Genomic DNA, 22,622 nt, shown 5'->3' on the forward strand with positions numbered 1-22,622 from the left:
TCATTGAATCAACTATGCAAAAACGTATAGTAAGCTTCTTGGAAAAATATAATATAATAGACATTGCTCAAAATGGTTTCCAACGCAAAAAGTCAACTGAGACGGCGATATTTAATTATCTCGATTATATTCGGGATGCATTAGACGACAGGAAAAAATGTACTGGTATTTTTCTTGACTTAACTAAGGCATTCGACCTTGTTTCGCATCAAATACTCCTCGAAAAACTAAACAATATCGGTGTAAGAGGAGTTGTAAATAAATGGTTCCAAAGCTATTTAGAAGATAGAAATCAAGCCGTAGAAATTGATTACACGGATCAGTGGGGTACAACTTTCAAATATACCTCTGACATCAAACCAATAAAATGCGGGATCCACAAGGCTCGATTTTAGGCCCTACTCTCTTTATAATTTTCATCAATGATTTTCCAGCTTACATAAAAACAGCCAAACCAACCATGTTTGCTGACGATACAAGTCTAGCCATTACTGAATACACTGACAGTAAAATGAAAGTTAGTATCGAACAAACAATAGAAGAATTAAACTCATGGCTTGAAAATAATAAATTAAAATTAAATACCGATAAAACTACAGTAATAAACTTTCATCACTCTCGAAATACAAATGTAAATAATCCAATCATATCTATTAAAAATAAATTTATAGGTAACGTTAAAGCAACGAAATTTCTAGGCTGGTAAGTGATACACTAACGTGGGATAGGCACGTATCTGTACTCCAAAAGAAACTTTGTAAATTGCACTATGCCTTAAAAAGTGTGAAGACATCATTCAACATATCAGCATTAAAAGTAATTTATCATAGTCAGTTTGAGAGTTTACTAACGTATGGAATAGTACACTGGGGAAACGCAGCAGAAAGTAAGACAATTTTTAAGATTCAAAAAAGGGTACTGAGAACAATGAAAGGTACAAAATCAAGAGTATCATGCAAAAGAATATTCCGTGAGCTTAAAATTCTCCCACTGCCTTGCCTTTATATATTACGAACGGCAATCTTTATAAGAAAATACCTGAAACCGTCTCTTAAATGCAACAGTGACATTCATACATACAATACCAGAAACAAAAGCGATTTTGCAATTCCCATTCATAATACAGCACTTTACCAAAAAGGTTCAAAATATACAGGAATACAAATTTATAACAGCTTACCCATCAACATAAGAAACTCAGAATCTGATCACCTCTTTAAACAAAGCCTAACAAAGTACCTACAAGAGCACTGCTTTTATACTGTCTCGGAATTTTATGAACATGCTCAAGTTAGAAACTTGTAGTTGTATGAATCAATAGTAAGGTATTTTATTTTATTATTAAATGAGTAGTCATATTTATTTATATATTATTATAATCAAATATCTTGAATACGTGTTTCCTATATACTAAATGAAGATAGCATAATGTAAAGAAAAAAACTATAGATTCTCGCACTATGAATAAAATCAGGTAGATGAATAGATAAGGTATGGTATTTTTATGTACATATATGTATCATGTTGTAAGACTAATGTGATGTATAAGGTAGTATAGTAGTAGTTTATTATATAGACAATAATAGAATTTGACATGTTCTATACCGCATGTACAAATGTACAATACTGTGGTCTCTTGAACGCAAAATAAATAAATAAATAAATAAATAAATAAATAAATAAATAAATAAATAAATAAATATAAAAGCAAAAATTTGACTGATTTCATGTTAAACTTTAGTACATAGTTATGAAGTAAGTAAGTTGTTTTGTTCACTCATAATAGAATTATTTAAATACGTAGTTTATATTTGTGAAGTTGTAATAATTTTATATTTGTACCACACGACAAATAGCTATGTAAATAATTTTTTAAAGCCTAATACCTTTTCCAAAATATCTTGAAGATGGACTTCGCACTAATTATAAAAAAGTTAAATGACTGACTTCAAAGTTTCAGCTTTTATATATCGGAAGCCGAAAATTACAAAGTATAAATATTGGTAATAGTTCTTGACGTCACAAAAATATTTTAACCGCAATGCATAATATAATACTTACATCCAGTATTCTTGGGTACTGGTCTGATAAGACTTATTGGTGTCTGAAATATTCAGTATATTACCAGGGTCTACACAATTTTCTGTATTCCATTCATTATTGCAGGTAGTCCAAGGTAATATTTCTCGAAATGAAAAATACAAGTAATATAATGCCCAAGCGACAATTACATTATAATAAATGGACACTGCTCCTGTCATACATATTGTTGAAAATCCAACACCTGCAATATAAACAATTTTTATAAACTACATATTTCAAGAGGAAACTAGGTTACTTCTAATGCTATCAGATAGAAAATATTCAGGAATTTTTTTTTTTAAAAGAGACAATCTTCTAGTTAGCTTTGATGTTCAAATAGTTTTCTTTCCAATTAAAACAAATGAAAATGATTATTTTTTATTCTTACTTCTAATCGTTTCTATTGGCATATTTTATGTTTGGAGTCACTTTTATTTATTCTTTTACTGGTGGGTTATTTCTCTTGGTACTTACATCCTAATATTCTTTTAGTTGGTTTGCACTTCCCATCATCCTTAATTATGTTACCGAAACCTAGCCTAAGCAACTATACAGTCACGGGGGATATTTCTATAAACTAAATTTTCACAAGGTTCTTTTAGTGTATTAATTAAACAGTACTTCGAAAAAATCAACATTATTTGTATGAACGAGAAATATTTGTGAATTCATAAACCTCCAGTCAACATCAGATCATTACTCAAACCGGTGAAAGACTCAAACCTTTACCTGCGCACTCCTGGTGTATAACGCATACCATGCGAATGTGGCAGAGCATATATAGGATAGACTGGACGTACAATTGAACAACTATGCAAAGAACACAACAGCTACGTAAGACATTAGCAACCCGAAAATCAGGATTAGCAGAGCATAGCGTAGAGCTTGGACACAGAATTGATTTTATAAATACCACCATAGTAGCCAAGTGCAGCAATTTTTGATACAAAACAATAGAAGCCATAGCTATCTCAGGGGAAAGGAACAGTCTCAATAGAGACAAAGAATTTCAACTCAGCCCTAACTGATGAGCACCTTTCAGGAACAAAAAAGATACAATCAACAAAGCTATTTCTCGTAGCCACAACAACAGCCAATCAGAAGCCAACATTCCTCAGCCAATCAGAAGTAGCATTTCCTCTCAGTCAATCACAAGCCTCCATTCATAGCTTTGTCCCTATATAGTTACCATATATACATGCCCGTATCTTCGGTCTCTTCATTACAATCCCTGAAGATGAATGCAATGTCTGCATTCGAAACGTCGGATGTCAATACATTCACCTGGTCAATAGACCGAGAACACTTACTAAAATAATCAACTCTAGATATACCATATTGACTTGACACCTAGTCTTCCGTTCCAAGCGCTCCTATCGGCCGAAAGAATTCCACTCCCTTTCGCTAAGGCTCTCTCGTTTAGCAACAGCTGAACCCTTATTGGCTAAACGCGTAGGTGTGTCGAGGGTGTGAGCTTTACTTCGCATTTTTGCCACGGCTCAAGAAATTTTGGCAGTACTATAACTTGATAAGTTATCAGATTTCTATCGTAACTCTCTAATTGAACTTGTTATTTTCATTTCTCATACTGAACTTTTTTTTTGTCTTATCCCTAACTTCTAATCTTATATTTTGACATTTTCCGTTCAACACCCTATTTTGATCTTTTCAGTCGAAACCGCTGGCGTTGGCTTGTAATCCAACTGTCTTAAAGGCGCGATAGTTTGATGGGGAACGACAAATATTGTAATAGTTGATCTTGCATAATGATTTGTGCAGCTGCCACCGGATTCAAGTCACGTTAATAGTAGATCCCCTCCTTCATTACCTAGGTATTGTGTAAAGACAAAAAAATACAAAAACTAAAAAAGAAGCGAAAGCTTACAATACAAGGAACTGCTTTCTCTCTTTTGTCGTATAACTTAGTGAACTTTGTGGTGGACAAACACGGTGTGCATGGGTTTTTCTCGGGGTTCTCCCGTTTCCTCCCACTTTCTTCATTCCACCATTTCACTCATTTCCCATCATCACCGTGTCCTTTAGCCTAGTCGGCATAACCGTGGGACGTAAAACTCAAAGATTTCATTTTTTTACAAGCTAACATTTTGTTTTAGAAATAATAATATGGTTTATGGATGGTTTTGCATTGCGTAAATAGCTTACGTATTTACTTATACTTACAAAATTTGACATTTTTTGAGGCTGGATGGTTATTTGGTGTTTCGGAAGAAAAAATGGTGGTTATTTTATAGATTTAGGTTCTAGAGTTTATTATTTTTTTCCCTTAGTCTGAAGTTTTGATGTATATTTGTTTTAAATGCATGTATTGGAATTGATGTATTGGATTTTTTTTAATATTGGGTGTTATAATTACGAATATTATTTTTAATAATTGTTTATTGGCTTAAGTGCCAAAAGCACTTAGAAAATTAGCACTTATTATCTTTAACGCATCATGATGTGTCTTTTTGGCGGTTGGTAGGCAAAAGGATTTAGAATTAAGTTTCTGGTTGTATTTAAAACTTTTAATTGGATGGGATAGAGCAGCGTTTCCCAACCTTTTTCAACTTGCGGCACACCACGGGTGTAACTTGAATTCTCGCGGCACACTCATAGATATTATTATTATTATTTGCAAATATAAAATACCATGGTATTTTTTTTCTGTGATTACTGATCTCCTCCACAGAGATGAAAGCTCGATTACTGGATTTCCCCTATGCTAATTCATTGTGCTTATTTTTTATTCTAATTTTAAAATAGAAAGCAATTGCAATGAAATACCATACAGAACTCAGATTTTTAAAAATACGCTTTCTTTTTTGAAAACTGTATCCAACCTTTCACTAAGAACGAAGATCACTAAATAACGAACGAACAAACAAATGTCTTGTACTTTTAACTTTGCTGTTTTAACCAAAACCGGTGCATATTATTGCAATCACACAGCTTGCGATGCGTCGAAGTCAAAACACAGCTGTTGAACAAAGTGTTGTTCTGTCATTCACGTGCAAATGAGTGTTCCACGAACGTTCACTTGACGCGTACCGTACAAGTGCTTCCATTTCTCGGTGTTAGTATGACTCTTAATTGAAGCGTAACATAGCAGCTAACTGTGGAAATGTGTACGAGTCGAAATACTGTCTGCTACACAGTAATAGATATAGAATAATATATTACAATTACAGTAATTTTTTCCATGGTAGAAATTCATAGTAATGTGAAATATTAAAATGTACATTTTTCCCCTATGTCTTGCAATTTGGTTGCTATAGAATTAATAATTTTGTTTCGATTTCCTCGCGGCACACCAGCGGTCCATTCGCGGCACACCAGTGTGCCGCGGCACACCGGTTGGGAAACGCTGGGATAGAGTCTCTTTCCACGGATGACACTTTTTTCTTCTTTTTTTAATTAGACGATGGGAAAGAACTGACTGGAGTGGCTTTACAAAGCATACTTTTCTTGTAAGCAGTTACTTGGTATATAGGTTTCGTATGTGAAAAAAAGAACCTGTTGGGTATAAATATTAAGACGTTTTTCGTGCATAGAGGCATGTTTTAGATTTGAAAATGTGTTCCATTTTTATAATATTTGAAGACAAGACTAATTTATATTATAAAATTGAAAGTGACTATGTTTGTGACTCTTAATCTCTTGAACCACCCGATCGATCTCAATCAAATTTTCAACCTAGATGAGGTTTGAACCTGGAAAGTTTTTTTTTTCATTTCACTTTTACAGTAAATCTTAGGGGAGGGGAGGAGCGGAAATATATGAAAATCAATATAACTTAATAACTCTTGATCCACCCGACCGATCTCGATCAAACTTTCAACATAGATAGGGTTTGAGCCTGGGATGTTTTCGTCATTCCACTTTTACGGTCCAACTTAGGAAAGGAGGAAAGGGGAGATAAAGGTAAAAAATAAAATTAAAAGTAACTGTCTTTGTGACTTCATGACGCTTAAACTACCCGACCGATCTTGACCAAATTTTCAGCATAGATGAAGTTTAGACCAGGAATGGTTTTTATCACATCACTTTTACGGTAGAACTTAGGGGAGGGAGAGGGAGGGGAAAGATCTATAAAAATAAATAAAACTTAATAATTCTTGAATCACCCGACCGATCGTGATCAAATTTTCAACACAGACGAGGTTCAGGCCTGGAATTTTTTAAACATATTTTCACTTTGACGGTAAAACCTAGGGGAGTGGGAGGCGAGGGAATATTTATATATAAAAATAAATGAAACTTAGTTCTTGAACCACCCAACAGATCTCGATCAAAGTTTCAACATAAAAGATGTTCGGGCCTGGGATAATTTCCGTTATTTAACTTTGACGATGCACCTAGGGGAGGGGAAGGGGAAGGTATGTAAAAAATACAAAAAGTGACTGTCTTTGTGACTTCATCACTCATGAAACACCCGAATGGTCTCGATCAAATTTTCTACAGATATGAGGTTCGAGCCTGGAATGGTATTTATCTGTTCACTTTGACGATAGAACTTAGAGGAGGGGGAGGGGAAGTTGATAAAATAAATAAAACTTAATTACCAAACCATCAATTTCGATCATATTTTTAACATAGATGAGGTTTGTTCCTGAGATGTTTTTTTAAATCATTTCTGTTTGGCGGTAAAACTTAGGGAAGAGGGATAGGGGAATATATATATATAAAAATAAATAAAACTTAATAACTCTTAAATCGCCGGACCGATCTCGATCAAATTTACAACCTAGATGAAGTTTAAACCTTTTGTCGTATTACTTTGACGGTGTTATTTAAAGGTGGGGAGGGAAGAGACATTTAAAAATGATCGAAAATGACCGATATTAGTGTCGAATTCATAGTTTTCAGGGTCACTGAGATGAACAATGACCCTTTCGATGCCAAACAACATGCGGAGGGAAGGGGCTATTTAAAAATGATCGAAAATTACCGATATCAAAGAGCGCCTTACTAATAGTAAAAAGTGACTGACTTACGGAACATATTACCATTTTTTATTAATTTAACCCAGCGAAGCGGGTAATTGATACTAGTATTGAATATAAGACAGTTATTTAAAACTTTTCTTCTGCTTTATAATTGCTTTAAGAGAACTTGTGATGCATATAACAATATAATAATTTTTCAATAATTTTATTAATAACTGGGAAAAGTTAACTTAAAGTTCCCACCGGGAATTTCCCGATTTATCTTTCTAAAAAAGCTATATTCCAGAAGTGCTGACATAATATTTAACATTGGGGATGAAGAATTGGTACAGAAGCGTTAGCTAGGCTTGTTAAGGCCTTGCCAAATAAGTCTATGAAAAATGGCAGAGAGACAGTTTCAGAATCATAGTATATAACAGGGCGAATTAGAAATTTACTAAATTTTGAGTAATTTGAGCTGAATCCTTGTATTATATGAATGATGTTTGAGTATTCATCCTTGAAAACAAGTTTTAGCCCATTTACCCAACCCAGCTATTTGACGATACTAAACTAATGCATTAAAAGCATAGTGGCCAGTTCTTTCCGTCTACGATTCAAAAAAAGGTCCCCTGCAATACTGAAAATTAGGAAGCTCTAGGTGGAGAGCTGGGGATTACAAGTTGGATTAGATTAACACGTGCACAGTATCTTTATACTAACAAATTTATTCCGCAGAAATTGGCTTGCACACACGTCAACTATATTTCCCCAACATGCAGTGTTGTGATTTCTTTTCTGGTATCAAAAAATCAGGTCATTATTAGAAGACATAAGGATGGTTGAGCAAAATTGAAGTCATGGCTTGCATAATCACACAAGTCCAGCTGAAGAGATATTGAGAAAATAAAAAAAAAAAGCTAAATATTTCTTGGTAATGTTAACATGGAAATCAGATTTTCTTTTCATACTTACACTTCGCTGAATAACAAATGTCACTAAGTATTAAAACAACAAATATTACAAGTAATTTGTCTGTAATAAAATATTGAAAATACTGGACTTGTGTTATTATGGTACTCATTAGTCTGTTACATTGGTTTTAGATACTATAACATGGGCGGAGTTATGGGGGGGGCTTGAGGGGACAGGCCCCCCCAAAAATCTAAGCTAAAACAATTTAAACCTTTTTAGGTGCTTAATATCATTATTTAATCAACTGATCAACTTATACCTGTTACGTTAAAAAGTTATAACATCTTCTTTATTTGCATTGCTTCCTAACCATTTTTCACGATTGTTACTGAAAAATATAATTCGTTCATTATCATAAATGGATTAAACACATCTTTCAGGCTACCCAATGTATAGGGATATATATATATATATATATATATATATATATATATATATATATATATATATATATATATATATATAGGTCGCTGCAGGGAAATGCAACATTACCGTTGGCAACACTGACTGTCAAACACAGAGACTGAGTATATCCCGCGCCGCCAACTCCGCCATTTTTGTCAGTTCAGTAGTTCAGTGTAAGCCGTCATCTCGTGAGTTTTAGACAGTGTGGTGTGTTATGTGTGTATAAACAATGAGCAAAAAACCTAAGCCTGACATTCGTTCGTTTTTTAAACAAAGAGAACAAAAACCTATTGCAAATAACAGTATTTCAACTATGGATAACACTCCAGCAGTGCAAAGTGATGCTTGTAAACAGACTCCTAACCTGCATAAGTTGCCATCTCGTAATGAAGGAAGAAAGACTGAACTTGCGCCTTCACTTGGAATTTTAGCAAATGACCTAGGTGATCTTTGTAGCGGACCAGCTCGTCCAATCTTGCAGCATTTTCCTTTGACAGACTTTCCAGGTAGTAGAAAGCGCAACTTTTCTGTTTTGTACTACAAAAAGCACGAGTGGGTAGAATACAGCATTAAAAACGATGCAGTTTATTGCTTTGCCTGTAGGCAATTTCCCTCAAGCAACAGAGAAGAGTTATTTGTTGAAAAGGGTATGAAAAATTGAAAAAGGCTGGTGAGAAATTAGATAAGCATGCCATTAGTATAGCACGTTCTTTTTCTATGACAAAATGGGTTGAATACAGAAAACCATGTCAGTCCGTGCAAACATTATTGTCCGACAACCACAAAGAACTAGTACTAGAAAACAGAGACTATATGAAAAAGTTAATAGATATATTGCTATATCTGTTAAAGCAGGGTTTATCTCTAAGGGGTCATGATGAGTCTGATATATCAGGAAACAAAGGAAATTTCTTGGAATTATGTGACTTTTTTTCTAAGTACGATGAAAATTTCAAAGAAAAATACAATAAGTATTTTAACATGACTAGCCCTGATATCCAAAACGAGTTGTTGTGCATCATAAAAACAGAAGTTTTAAGAGTAATTGTAGACGAAATAAATAGCTCTGGATTTTTTGCACTAATGGTAGATGAAGCAAAATCCCATAGAACTCAGCAGCTTTGCATTTGCGTCAGGTATTTAGTAGGACAAGAGATCAAAGAAGAGTAATAGCCATTGAAGATGTGTCACTTTCAAGGTCTGCTATTTCATTAGCTGATGTTATATTTAAAAAATTAGGAGATATTGGATTAAGTGCGTTGATGGTTGGCCAGGCATATGATGGAGCGAGTGTAATGTCTAGAATAAACAATGGTTTACAAGCTATCGTCAAAAAACAAAACCCCTACGCAATCTATGTCCACTGCTTGGCCCACAAAGTAAACCTAGTTCTAGTTGCAGCTTGCAAGGACAACGATTTAAGCTGCAATTTCTTTAACATTATGCAATGTCTGTGCCAATACTTCAGCTATCCTGACACACACGCTGAGTTTCATATAGTTCAGAGAGAGCTAAACATTACCAGCCCGGGACCTCATGAAATTCACAAACTAAGCGATACTCGATGGCCTTGCAGAGCCAATTCAGTTTTATCTGTAAAAAGAAACTATTCCGCAGTTATCGCTGCACTCACAGCTACAGCTTCTGACATAAGGAATCCCAAAAACCCTGAAGCAAAGGGTCTGCTTTCGTCTGTAACCTCACTGGATTTTATCGTATGTTTGTCAGTGTTTTCTCAGTGCTTGCCATTAATCAATGTACTTAGCCAAGCTCTACAAAAAGCTGACTTATCAATTGCGCAAAATTCAAATGTTGCTAGGGGTATGATCGAAGAGCTAACTAACAATCGAAACCAAGTCTCATTGGACAAGAAATGGCTAGACATAAAGGCTTTTGATAACGAGTTTGACCTAAGGATTTTTCAAAACAAAGATGAGAGTGGTATAGCTACAGATAATAGCTCCAATCCTAAACGACCTCGAGTGATATCGAAAACCCTAGATGATTTTGTAATTTGTAGTTCAGTAGGCCAGAGAGATAGAGATGATATGTATCCTGAAACCACTAATTTGCAGAAAAGGGATGAATTTGTCAAAAATAAGTACAAAAATGACTTTTATTACCCTTTGCTAGACATTTTAACAGAAGAGCTTAAAAGAAGGTTTAGCGGCGGGCTTTGCAAATAGCTGATGCGAGCGAACGGTTTATCCGAGTAGATGAAGCTGGAGCAGAACCATTCATCAAAATGCTTTCTATACCTGAAGTTGATAGAAATATACTAAAGGCAGAAGTGGTAGTTTTAAGAAGAGTTATGGAAAGTTCTGGTATAGATCTGCAAAGAAACCCGCTAAAAGAAATTGTTGCAAAATTAATGGAAGTTGTATTAACGACCGGCTCAGAGACATACACAAGTTTTGGCACCCTTTTGAAGATTGCTCTCGTTTTGCCATCAAATAGTGCCACCTGTGAGAAATCCTTTTCAGCAATGAAGCGGATTCACAACTGGTTGCGGTGCACTATGGGCCAAGAAAGGATGAACAACTTAATGGTCCTATACTCCGAATCAGATGTTGTAAGAAAATTGGATATAGAGAGTTTGGTTGATATCTACAGCTCAAAAAAGGAAAAAAGAAAGATAACCCTTATGTAAAAATAGGCCTAAACCCTCAAAGTATTGATCATTTACTCAATAATTAAAAATGTGTTTTTCTCGAAGTTCTCAATGCAATAGTTAAACCTATCATTTTCAATGTCATGACTTAATGTTTTTGTTTATCGTTTAATACGTTTTAACTAATAAAGAAGTTAAATCCTTAACTTAATGCTTTTAACTTAATACTCGTTTAATACTTTTTTTAACTATTAAAGATTTAAAATTAATGCAATTCTTTATTTATTTTACCCTTTTCCACTACATCTTTTACATATCATACCAACTATTAGCATGACAGTAAAGCCGTTGAAGTCATTAAATACCCTTTACCTAGACCCCTTGGATAGCCCCCCCAATATGCTATGGCAAACTCCGCCTATGTACTATAACTCTGATTTGGAAAAGAAATATAGATACTGATGTTTAAGCAATAATGTCTGGAAATGAAACAACAAACAGTCACTGTGCATAAACGCAGTCTCTATTTTCACAAAAATGTAATTCAACAAACAACATAATTAGTTTACTCATATCTTTCCTTCACTTAATCAGAATTCCACACGTCACTTCCTGATTCCTCAGCACTCGGAGTCTGATCTTTACCATACTGGTCCAGAAGTGAGTCTGTGAGAGAAGTGTTACCATACTAGTCTGAAAGTAAGGTTGCTCTGCAGGTAAAATTGAGGACAGGTATTTTTTTTTTTCAATATCCTTGGCTTTAGCAGCTTTCAGGGAATTTTAGCTCTATATGCTCTTTCCAAAGTTTTCCTCATCAACTTTTGCTTTTCCTGTCATCATGAATGTTTCTGTAACTAAGCCACTTGATGTCTTGTTGCAGTTATGGTTTTTGATCTGTATTCAATTATTTTATAAAATGTCACTTTACACTTCTATTATTATTTAGTAAGTGAAGACGGTTCTTTAATTTTAGAAAAATCAGCCTTAAAATCTTTAATCATATTTTGTTCCACTTTAACTACATTAATATTTCTTGATGCATTTTATGATTTTTATCCAATCATCAGGTGTGTATACAACATTCTGCTTACGTTTAATTAGCTTAATGTGAGCGAAGTCACGCTAAATTCGTGTCAGCTGTTTGTTTTTCAGGAGAATGCATGGACTTGTGTACTAATGAAACTCAACACGTGAGTAACATGCGGAAGACACGGGAACCAGTGTTGTTTTGAACGTCAAACGATGGAACTCAGTTAGACGATTACAACGATATTTATAATTCATATAGTGCGAAAAAGTGGACTAGCGCTGTTATAGAACGTGCGGTTTCAATTATTTTTAATGTAGAATAATTTATAGTGATTTATTTAGTGCAGCTTCTCTCGAATTGCAGTTCTCAAGATCTGCCCTTGTGGTCATCGTAGCCCCTCCCCTCCAAAAAATAGATAAATAAAAATTCAAGTGAGTTGCATATCACACACTATTGTCGAGAATCTCAGGCAGGAACAAACTATGCAAATAATATATTGCACAATTTAATAAGGTAAAAATTATACAGACCCTAATAGCTTATTTAGAAATATTATTATATCTTTGATAGCTTTCATTATTTAAAATAAAAACTAACAGGGCCGGATTTAGGGGGTGCAAAGGCGCACGTGCACCCCCCTTCGTTGTAAATATTGTAAAACTTCGTCCCATATAGGTTAAAGGTAGAGCATTAATAAAAAAAAAGCGTCCGTAATTGACTCTCACTACCGGCTTTTATTATAAATTTCCACTATAAAAAGTATTTTTACAAAATACTGTACAAATAATCTCTCTAAGTATGCAAGGTTAGTTATAGGTAGTCTTTGAGCGTAAGGTCGCAGACAGGATCCCTACAGAGCCCCGAAGCAGGCTAAGCCACGAGATAGGATAAGCGTAGTCTCTAAGCAGACTAGAGGCCCTGGGGTCAGATTACTCCTAATGTTCCGTGGCAAACAGTAGGAGGGACACCAGAAAACTGGTACCGAATTGACGATGTTCAGCCAATTTATCGAGGTCCTTGGGTGGCGGTCGCGCTGCTGCTCAGTTGACATCGTTTGCTCCGTGGGAGGGCCAGAAGCCCGTCGTCTGCAAGTGATAATAGATCTCTCTGGTGTGTGGAATCTTCTTGCTAAACCACGTGGTGGTGTTTGTAAACACTGGCGTGTGGAATTGTTTATACACTACCGTACAACACGTGGGACACTACAATATACACTACCTAAACTGAGAAGCTAGCAGTGAAAATAGTAACACTTTCCGAAAATTTCTGCTGTCATGTTTCCGTTTTGGCTTAAAACAAAGGGAAGTTTTACAAAATCGATAGTTTAAGTCAATTTTCTAAAAGTTGAAAGGAAAGGATTCACCGAGAACAGACAGTATTTCAAGGACATTTCCTCATTCACACCACAGATGCCTATAGGCATTTAAAAAATTCCAATTCAATTCAAATATACTGGTAGTTATTGGTGTACCCCCTCAAAAAATTCTGGATCCGACCCTGAAAACTAATCTGTATTTTCTACTAATAATACTGTGCCAGTATAAAACCAAGGAATTAAATGTCGACTAAAATCAGGAAATTCGTTTTATTATTCCGTTCAAAATCTTTTGTCGTCGCGAATTCTGTCGAGGTGTTTGAAGCTTAAAATATATAAAACGATAATCATGCCTATTGTGCTATATGGTTGCGAAACATGCTCGCTTACTCTGAGGTAAAAACGTAGACTGAAAGTATTTGAGAACAAGATCTTAAGACGAATATTCGGACCCAAGAGGAACGGGAATGCGGAATGGCGGAAACTGCATAACGAGGAACTACATAATTTATATCGTTTACAAGATATTATTAGGGTTATAAAATCTAGGAGGCTCAAGTGTAGACAGAATGGAAGAAAACAGAAACGCTTTCAAAGTTTTAACTGAAAGTCCAACGAGAAAACGACCATTAGGAAGACCTAGGCGCAGATGGGGGGACAATATTAAGATGGATCTCGCAGATGGAACGTGGCATTGAACCTCGGCGTTCCATAGGTTATAGAGTTAGTTATAAAAGGAAGGAAATTTTAAATAATGCTATATAAAACAACATAAGTATAATGGTATATGCTCAAAATAGTATAAAAAATATTAAATATGTTTTCGAACGGAACAATAGGAGGGTGGTTCATTAATATTTCTTACTAAATTAAAAGTGGTTCCCACTTAGAAGAAGTTTGAGAAATGCCGTTTTAGTGTGATCAAGTATCTTTACCAGAAATGTCAACTTTTGTTGTATATTTTTCCACCTTTTCAAAGATGCACATTCATTTTTCCTATGCTTGTTTCATATTTTACCTATTTAATATTTATCAGTGATCAAAAGTATCCGGACACCTGGCTGCAAATGACTTACAAGTTCGTGGCGCCCTCCATCGGTACTGCTGGAATTCAATATGGTGTTGGCCCACGCTTAGCATTGATGACAGCTTCCACTCTCGCAGGCATACTTTCAATCAGGTGATGGAAGGTTTCTTGGGGAATGGCAGCCCATTCTTCACGAAGTGCTGAACTGAGGAGAGGTATCAATGTAGGTCGGTAAGGCCTGGCACGAAGTCGGCGTTCCAAAACATCCCAAATATGTTCTATAGGATTCATGTCAGGACTCTGTGCAGGCCAGTCCATTACAGGGATGTTATGGTCGTGTAACCACTCCGCCACAGGCCGTGCAGTATGAACAGGTGCTCGATCGTGTTGAAAGATGCAATCGCCATCCCCGAATTGCTCTTTAACAGTGGGAAGCAAGAAGGTGCTTAAAACATCAATGTAGGCCTGCGCTGTGAGATTGCCACGCAAAACAACAAGGGGTGCAAGCTCCCTCCAAGAAAAACAAGACCACACCATAACACCCACCTCCGAATTTTACTGTTGGAATACACACGGTGACAGATGACGTTCACCGGGCATTCGCCATGCCCACACTCTGCCATCGCATCGCTACATTGTGTAAAGTGATTCGTCACTCCACACAACGTTTTTCCGCTGTTCAATCGTCCAATGTTTACGCTCCTTACACCAAGCGAGGCGTCGTTTGGCATTTACCTGCATGATGTGTGGCTTATGAGCAGCCGCTCGACCATGAAATCCAAGTTTTCTCACCTCATGCCTAACTGTCATAGTACTTGGAGTGGATCCTGATGCAGTTTGGAATTCCTGTGTGATGGTTTGGATAGATGTCTGCCTATTACACTTCACGACCCTCTTCAACTGTCGGCGGTCTCTGTCAGTCAACAGACGAGGTCGGCCTGTACGCTTTTGTGCTGTACGTCTTCCTTCACGTTTCCACTTCACTATCATATCAGACACAGTGGACCTAGGGATGTTTAGGAGTGTGGAAATCTCGCGTACAGACTTCTGACACAAGTGACACCCAATCACTTGACCACATTCGAAGTCCATGAGTTCCGTGGAGCGCCCATTCTGCTTTCTCACGATGTCTAATGACTACTGAGGTCGCTGATGAGTACCTGGCAGTAGGTGGCAGCACAATCCACCTAATATGAAAAACGTATGTTTTGGGGGGCGTCCGGATACTTTTGATCACATAGTGTATATATTCTTTCTCACACTACAGTTGAATTATATTGACTAAGCACAAACTAAATCATAAGATTATCAATGATAATTGCAGAACATAGCACAGATTATAAGAAATGTTACCTTTGAACATAGGTGATATTCTCCAAACGGAAATAGATCCCACACATGCAAATTGGCCGAGATTAGATTCCAACATAAAGAGCGGCATTCCGCAAAAAACTAAAAAAATCGAGTATGGAATAAGAAATGCACCACCTCCATTTTGGTAGCATAAGTAAGGGAACCTGAAAGAAAGTTATTTGTTCATATCTTCATTTTGCAGTATCGTTCTTATTCTTTCAAACAATGATAGTTAATTACAAGACATAAAATTACCTTTACACTACACAAAATTAAACAAATTTATTGAGAATACGACAATAGAACAAATTTAATACAGTGAAACCTCTACTAACGGACACCTCTATAAAGCGGACATTTCCCTTAACGGACATATTTTGTAATCTCCAAACACTGTAATAGGAAAAAAAACATATTGGCAAACCTCTCTAAAGCGAACACTCTCTAGCATGGACACGGACAGTCTTTTCTGTCTTTTATACGTATTATTTACCTCCGTATTACGGACACTTTCTCTAGAAATAAGTTGAAAAGTGTAGTAAAAATGCATTTTTAGTAATTCATACATGTGTCACCAAGGAAGTATTGTGACAACATTTTGCCTCCTCAACTGTCTGCTCAGCAACTAGATGAAGCGTTTCTGTTTAAGAACACTATTATGTCTTTTGCTTGCATCCCACTCCCACCCAAGCTGTTTTAGACACAAAAGTGATTGAAGTTGCCCGTCGTTAGGGATGACACGTTATGCTACTGTCCCGTTGGAGTCTCTAACCAACCAGAAGACAAGTTTAGTATTTTTTGCCCTAAGGTATATATATTGTCTCTAAAAGGACAATTCAGGACTGCAATTACCCCACAAATTAAAGCGCCATACTGAAAACGAAGGAAGTACTGATAAGTGTAAAGTGCAGAGAACTATAACATGTTATTTCCATGTTGTGCCTCGAACATAGAGTATTGGATGACAGAGGATAAAGCAGGTAATATTCGTAAATAGGTGATTCATGCAAAAATATTTTTTCTAATTGTATATTACCAAGCTTACTAATTTACATAAGAAAATACTGAAACCTCTTGAAGGCGGACACCTCTCTATAGCGGACAATTTTTGATTCCCCACGACTGTCCGCTTTAGAGAGGTTTCACTGTAGTTGTTTATACTAGATATACCTAGATAATTAAATGAACCCTCAAACTTGGTTCAAAATTTATCTAAAACACGAAGTCAACTCATATCGAAAACATTACTCACCTTGGAAAACATAATTAAGGAAAGTAGTGGTCTTAGCTACTTCTAACCATACGGTTCAGCTTATTAAATTTTTATCAAGAAAATTTTAACTTTTTAAATAAACCTCGCATAAAAGTGCTCTCAAGAAATTTTTCTCTCAGCCAACAAACGAATGTGCATATATGTATGTGCCTCTCGTCTGCGACGGAGATCGTAGAATTCCTCTCTCCTTCCCAAATAAGGAGCTAAAATTCAGCACAGAAAACAATCATCGTCTCTAAAAATTCCTATCTATGGGTTGTCATAGCTATTTTTAACTTCTAACATCACAAAATTGCATAGAAAACCGAGCTGTTGCTTAGCAACGCAAGGAGACGGAGAAAAAAGGTGCTTTAGTTTGACGAATACACTCAGTGAAGTTACCACGAAAAACTGGTGCGAACAACTGAAATGAACAAGCAACTTAAAACAATGTTTAATTTTTGTTAAGTGCGAAATGTAGTAATTTTGAACGTCGTATTATTGAATCAACTCTATAATAATGAAGATCATAAATAATTTTAAAAAGTTCGTTTAGAAGTGTAAATCTAAAAGTTATTTCAGCGACATGGAGTAGACAAGCAGTAAAAATTACCTGTTCATCAGAAAGAAGATGGAAAGAAACCAACCCGCAACCTTCTAGACAGCTCCCCTGGAACCGCGAAAAACAGTTTCTCTTCAAGTGTCACAGTGAGTAAAAGGTGCTACTGAAATAGTAAAAATCAACAATGTGACGAAATATAACGAATAATTCGTGGCAACCGCGTTCTTTATATTAAATGGGCCTAAATTAAAATATCATTATCATAATTAGTTATCCAATTGAAGTGCCTGAATATAATATAATATATGTTTGTGAAGTTTTAGTGATGTTAATTAAACGAAAAATGAAAATCTGAGTATCCTTTCAAAATAATAATAATGGTTTAAATTTTATATGTGTTAATTTTAAGAAGTAATCTAATTCACTATTCTTTACAGCACGAGTGATTAGCGCCTATGCAACTTAGTAATTCGTACATTAATAAATTGCATCAGCGCTAAATATACAATTAGAATCTACTTTTATGCTGGTTCTCTAAAACGTTCTGGTTCGAACTCTTAAGTTGTGTGTCCAGTGGCTATATGGTAGGCTTTGATGGATGATCCAAATTGTTGATAAATACTAAAGGAGATATATAAGTTGCAAAGGATCGAGTCCCGGACTATTGTAGATGTCCGAGCGCATCTAGGGATCTATAAAATCCGAACTACGTAATGTTGTTAAAGGCTTTACTCCGACAACGCACACATAAGGATCAAACCCAGTACTATCACAATCAAGGCGTACCGAAGAAGACACGAACCCCTGCAGGTTATAAAATGGCTTTCCCGGATAGAAACACGATCCAATCGTGTTATAGAAATGGCGCCCGAACAGGGACAAACAAGAGTCGAACCCTTCGGGTAATAGAAATGGCTTTGCCGAACAGGGACAGAGAGAATCCAACCCCTCTCGGTTATAGAAATGTCTTCCCGAACAGGGACAGGTCAGAATCGAACCCAATCGGGTTATAGAAATGGCGCTCCGAACTGAGACAGAATTCCTGAACCGCTAAATTGAAATTAGTAATCTATGTACTGGAACGTTTGATAAAACCACATAAAAGCGACGCTAATTGTATTTTTGATCAAGGTAAATCGTAGTGCCTTTTTAGTGCTTTTTAATTTTGTTGTTTTGGCATTCGTAAATCAATCATCATGTATGTGAATGGAAAAATGATACCTGTCATGAAGGAAATGCGAAAATTTTTAAAAGAAACAGAGTATTTAATAGTAGAAAGACAATTCACATATAGAATAGAACCATTTATATTGCGAGAAGTTGAAAATGCTTTGAAGGTAAATCAGGAAGTATCTAAAATTCGTAAAAGAGCTAAACAGGAAGCTGCAAAATTTCTTTTAGAAAGCAATATAGAACATAGAGCAGGAGTGGAAGATAAAATTGTGGCTAAAATGCATGAAATACGCAAATCTGAGTTTTATCAAAAGGTTAAAGATGAATGTATTTTTAAATCAAAATCTGTTTCTTTGTCAGATATTAAACGTAAGTTGAAGATCGACTTTGAAATTTCAGATATAGTACGTATTGCGAAAGAAAGGTTGTACAGTACGCAACAGTACGCAACAGTACCACCAAAAGGGGTTACGGTTGCTGATCCTCCTAAAATTGTAACATTTCCGCATCCCTCTGTAAGTGTTAATAAGTTAGAAAATGTTCAAAATTACGAGAGTCGTAAAAGGAAAACAGTACCATTAGAAAGAAAATTTGCTAAAAGTAGCTTAGAATTTGTTGAATATGAGTCCGTAGGTACTTTGTGGGACATTGCCCCCGTAGCTCGAAAAATATACGCACAAACAGTGAGAAATGAATGTGTTAAACGTTGTACTATTTTGCCATGCGTTAGGTCTCAGTCACCACCTATTGTTTTAAAACAAGCCAATGTTGAATTTCTTGACAATGAATTTGAACAGTTTGAAGAAATATCTGAGTGTGAATTAAAAGTAAAAAAAGAAATCATTCCTGTTGTTAGTTACGTTAATGTTGAACTAGGCCAAGCCAAAAAATTTGTTGTCTCTCTCGAATAGCATTTTAAAAAGAAAAGAAACAGAAAAAAAGAATAACAAGCTCAACCCAGCTGTCTCTTTGCAACCTCCACCGACCATCGAGTTCGTCACGTCTAGCGTAGCTGTGTGTATGAGTGAACAGCCAGCTGTTCCAGCTATTGTTTGTTTGTTTTGTAAAGGAACAAAAGGCATTCATGGATGCAGTGCGTGCTCCACTACGAAAAGGTTTATGAGAGTTGTAATAAATTGCGTTGAAAAGGGGAATGAGAGTAGCCCATTCACGCAGCCTTGTAGTGTATTAGATTTGTTAAAGAAAAATTGTTTCTCTGGCTCCTTGCTAACCAGTAGATTAGAATGCGTTCCGTTTCACAAAACTTGTTTATTTTTTGTGTCTGTTAGGGTTGTAGAGATTTGTCAAGAAAAGAGTAGTTCGTTAAGCTGTGAGTTGAAAGTTAAAAACATACAAATAGAACAAATGAATTATGTCATCTTTTGCATAGTCACTTGCATTCAAATTGTGTATTTAAAAGATAGTACAAACGGCTTTATGCCAGGTAGGCCTAATGGTAATGACTATAACTCAGTAACGTGGAAAGAGAGATTAAAAACCTGTCAAGAAAATTTCAGTAGGTTACGAAATGTAGTTTGTCAAAGGGTAAGAAAATATAATTTACAGGTTCAATATGGCAAAAAGCACCGGCAATATAAAAAGAAAGTATGTAAAGTCAAACGGAAACTAAAAAGAGTTAAACGCATGTTGTATTGTTTTTCAAAATTCTCCAAGTGTGTTCGTAAATGTTCTTTAAAAAATAAATGTCACAGTCGCACCAATGATCAGACAAGAAGTCGTGAACGTAAAGTTGTTTTGTCGCACCATGGTAACCAATACTCTACATGTATTTTTGAAAGAAGTGACCGAAATTTTAAATCAAATCACACTAGTAACTTAGCGATCAATGACTTAGTGAAGGGGTCAGGTGCTGACCACGCATCACCTGCAAGTAATAAAAACCACAAACCTTTTCAGGAAGAACGTGGTAATCGGGTGAATAAATCTTTTACGTCTAAGCGATTTGAAAGTGAACGTAATAGAAAAATTAAAAGTCAATCATCAACTACTATCAGTAGTGTGCTATCAGCTGATCGTGACGTAATGGCAAAGGTCAAGCATACAGGTAAATGGAAAAACCTAGTGAAACAGAAAATGCAATTTAGGGTTCACTCTGAATACAGTGAAATTGGTGCACATCGAAAATTATTACAAAGAAAAGTAATTGCTACTCAAGGAGTGATAAGTTAGTCAATTTCTTGTGTTATGCAGCAATCATACATGTTGAAAAACCGATTTCGTGTTTTGAGCTACCGCTTTCTAACGTAATCAGGATTAATGAAAATCTCATACTAGTATATTCATTCACATTACTTGATTATTGGCAAATGAAGCCTTTGAAAATTGTTTTTGTGTTGAAGAAACCTCGAGTAGGTGTAGGATAAACAAAACTTCGTTGAGCCGGACTGCTTGTACTGTATGAAATCGACACTTGCAATGGTTTTGATATTTCAAAAAAATGTGTAGTAATATAATTATTTTGCCAGGATTTGTAGTACTTGCATAGTATGTATTGATATAAGCAGGCATCTATGATTAGCTATGCGACTTCCAGATGGCCGTTGGTATTTTCTTTTCCAAAGTAATGGAAAACCAGCAAAGATGTATGCTAAGGCATGAGATGAGGTTCCCTCCCATTCTTGGGTAACATTATATTTATGTAATGCCCGGAGTAGGCAATTTTCGTATTATACCCAGAGTGCGAATTACCGGGGGGGATGAGGGGGATTTTCCCCCTCAATCACATTTTGTTCCCCCCCAAGAAGTCAGCTGAAGTATCCCCACTGGGGATGATCGCTTTCCCCCTCAAACTATGCTTAGTATAACTCCAAATTTCACTGATATTTGTTATTTCTTGTAAATTTAATCTTCTAGCTGTATTTCGAAATGATCGATGTAAACTGTTCAGTTTTGGTCATTTCTACTTACCACCTAATTACCCACTATTTTCAACGTTGTTTAGTAGAACTATATTATTATGACTACGGTTGTTACTTGCAACTGTACCTTCGTACCCTTCAGTTCGTCATCGTTTGTGAATTTGAATGTACTAATTGCGTATAACAAAGCCACATATAGATTTATAAATGTTCTTAGCGGTTGGCCAAGAAGAAGTGAACAAATAGCTTCTTCTACCATACTTGGCGAAGTTCGGACACATCATATTCATCCTCTACATTTGTATCGATTATCATCTTATTTTAATTTTTATTGTTATTTCATTTTCCAGTGTACGCTTTGTTAGCACATGGTCTTCATTCCCTAGTAGGTTGTGTGTATGCAACTCAAAAGTTGCATTTAATTTGTGATAATTAGCATAGTAATCACTGCTTTTACAGTTTACGGAAATGAACTTTTGAAACTGTACTCAAAATCTGAGATATAGGTATTCTCTCGTAAGTATATGTTAACGTACACGCTGGGGGATACGCTCCTAGTGAGTACACATGTTAATGAAGGTGATTTTTAGGTGAATAAGCGAATAATTCAAGATTTGTTTCAGCATTTGTAATACGACTGGTTCTCCGTGTCATTGTCCGTGTCTGTATAAGCATTTCAACTGGAGCGGGTTTTTTTAAAGTTAACCCTTCATTTTTCCATCTTTTCGCTGTACAGTTTGCTGTACACGCAATTAATGTTGTCTGAAAAACTTCAGTGTAATGTTTTACTTTATTTGAATAACGTAGCCCATAGTAAATCAACTCATCTTCAACCTAACAGTAAAGTAATATTTAAGTGTTGACTTTCCGTGCCCATCACGGAATCGATATTTGGAGAAAAAAAGTCGTGATGAGCACAGCTTTAGCGGGAAGTAGAAGCACAAGCTCGAAATTTGAATTGAGAGATTTTAAATATTTGGCCTTCGATTTGACCTTGATGTGAGAAATCGGGACCAGCAACAATCCATTTCTT

At 35.8% G+C, this 22,622-nt stretch overlaps 1 protein-coding gene across 1 annotated transcript in view; it reads right to left on the reverse strand.

The window, feature by feature from the left end:
• Nucleotides 1-22,622, reverse strand: part of LOC145661960 (sodium-dependent proline transporter-like) — a 109,741-nt gene that overhangs the window by 72,624 nt on the left and 14,495 nt on the right. Inside the window, exons 3-4 of the mRNA XM_081727310.1 lie at nucleotides 15,724-15,887; nucleotides 2,062-2,284 (exon numbers count right to left, since the gene is read on the reverse strand). Of these exons, the coding sequence (XP_081583436.1) occupies nucleotides 2,062-2,284; nucleotides 15,724-15,887 (387 nt within the window). The remainder of the gene's footprint in view (nucleotides 1-2,061; nucleotides 2,285-15,723; nucleotides 15,888-22,622) is intronic.

Source organism: Thermobia domestica, chromosome 10 (genome assembly GCF_964235325.1).
Source record: "Thermobia domestica chromosome 10, izTheDome1.hap1.1, whole genome shotgun sequence".
Taxonomy (NCBI): domain Eukaryota; kingdom Metazoa; phylum Arthropoda; class Insecta; order Zygentoma; family Lepismatidae; genus Thermobia; species Thermobia domestica.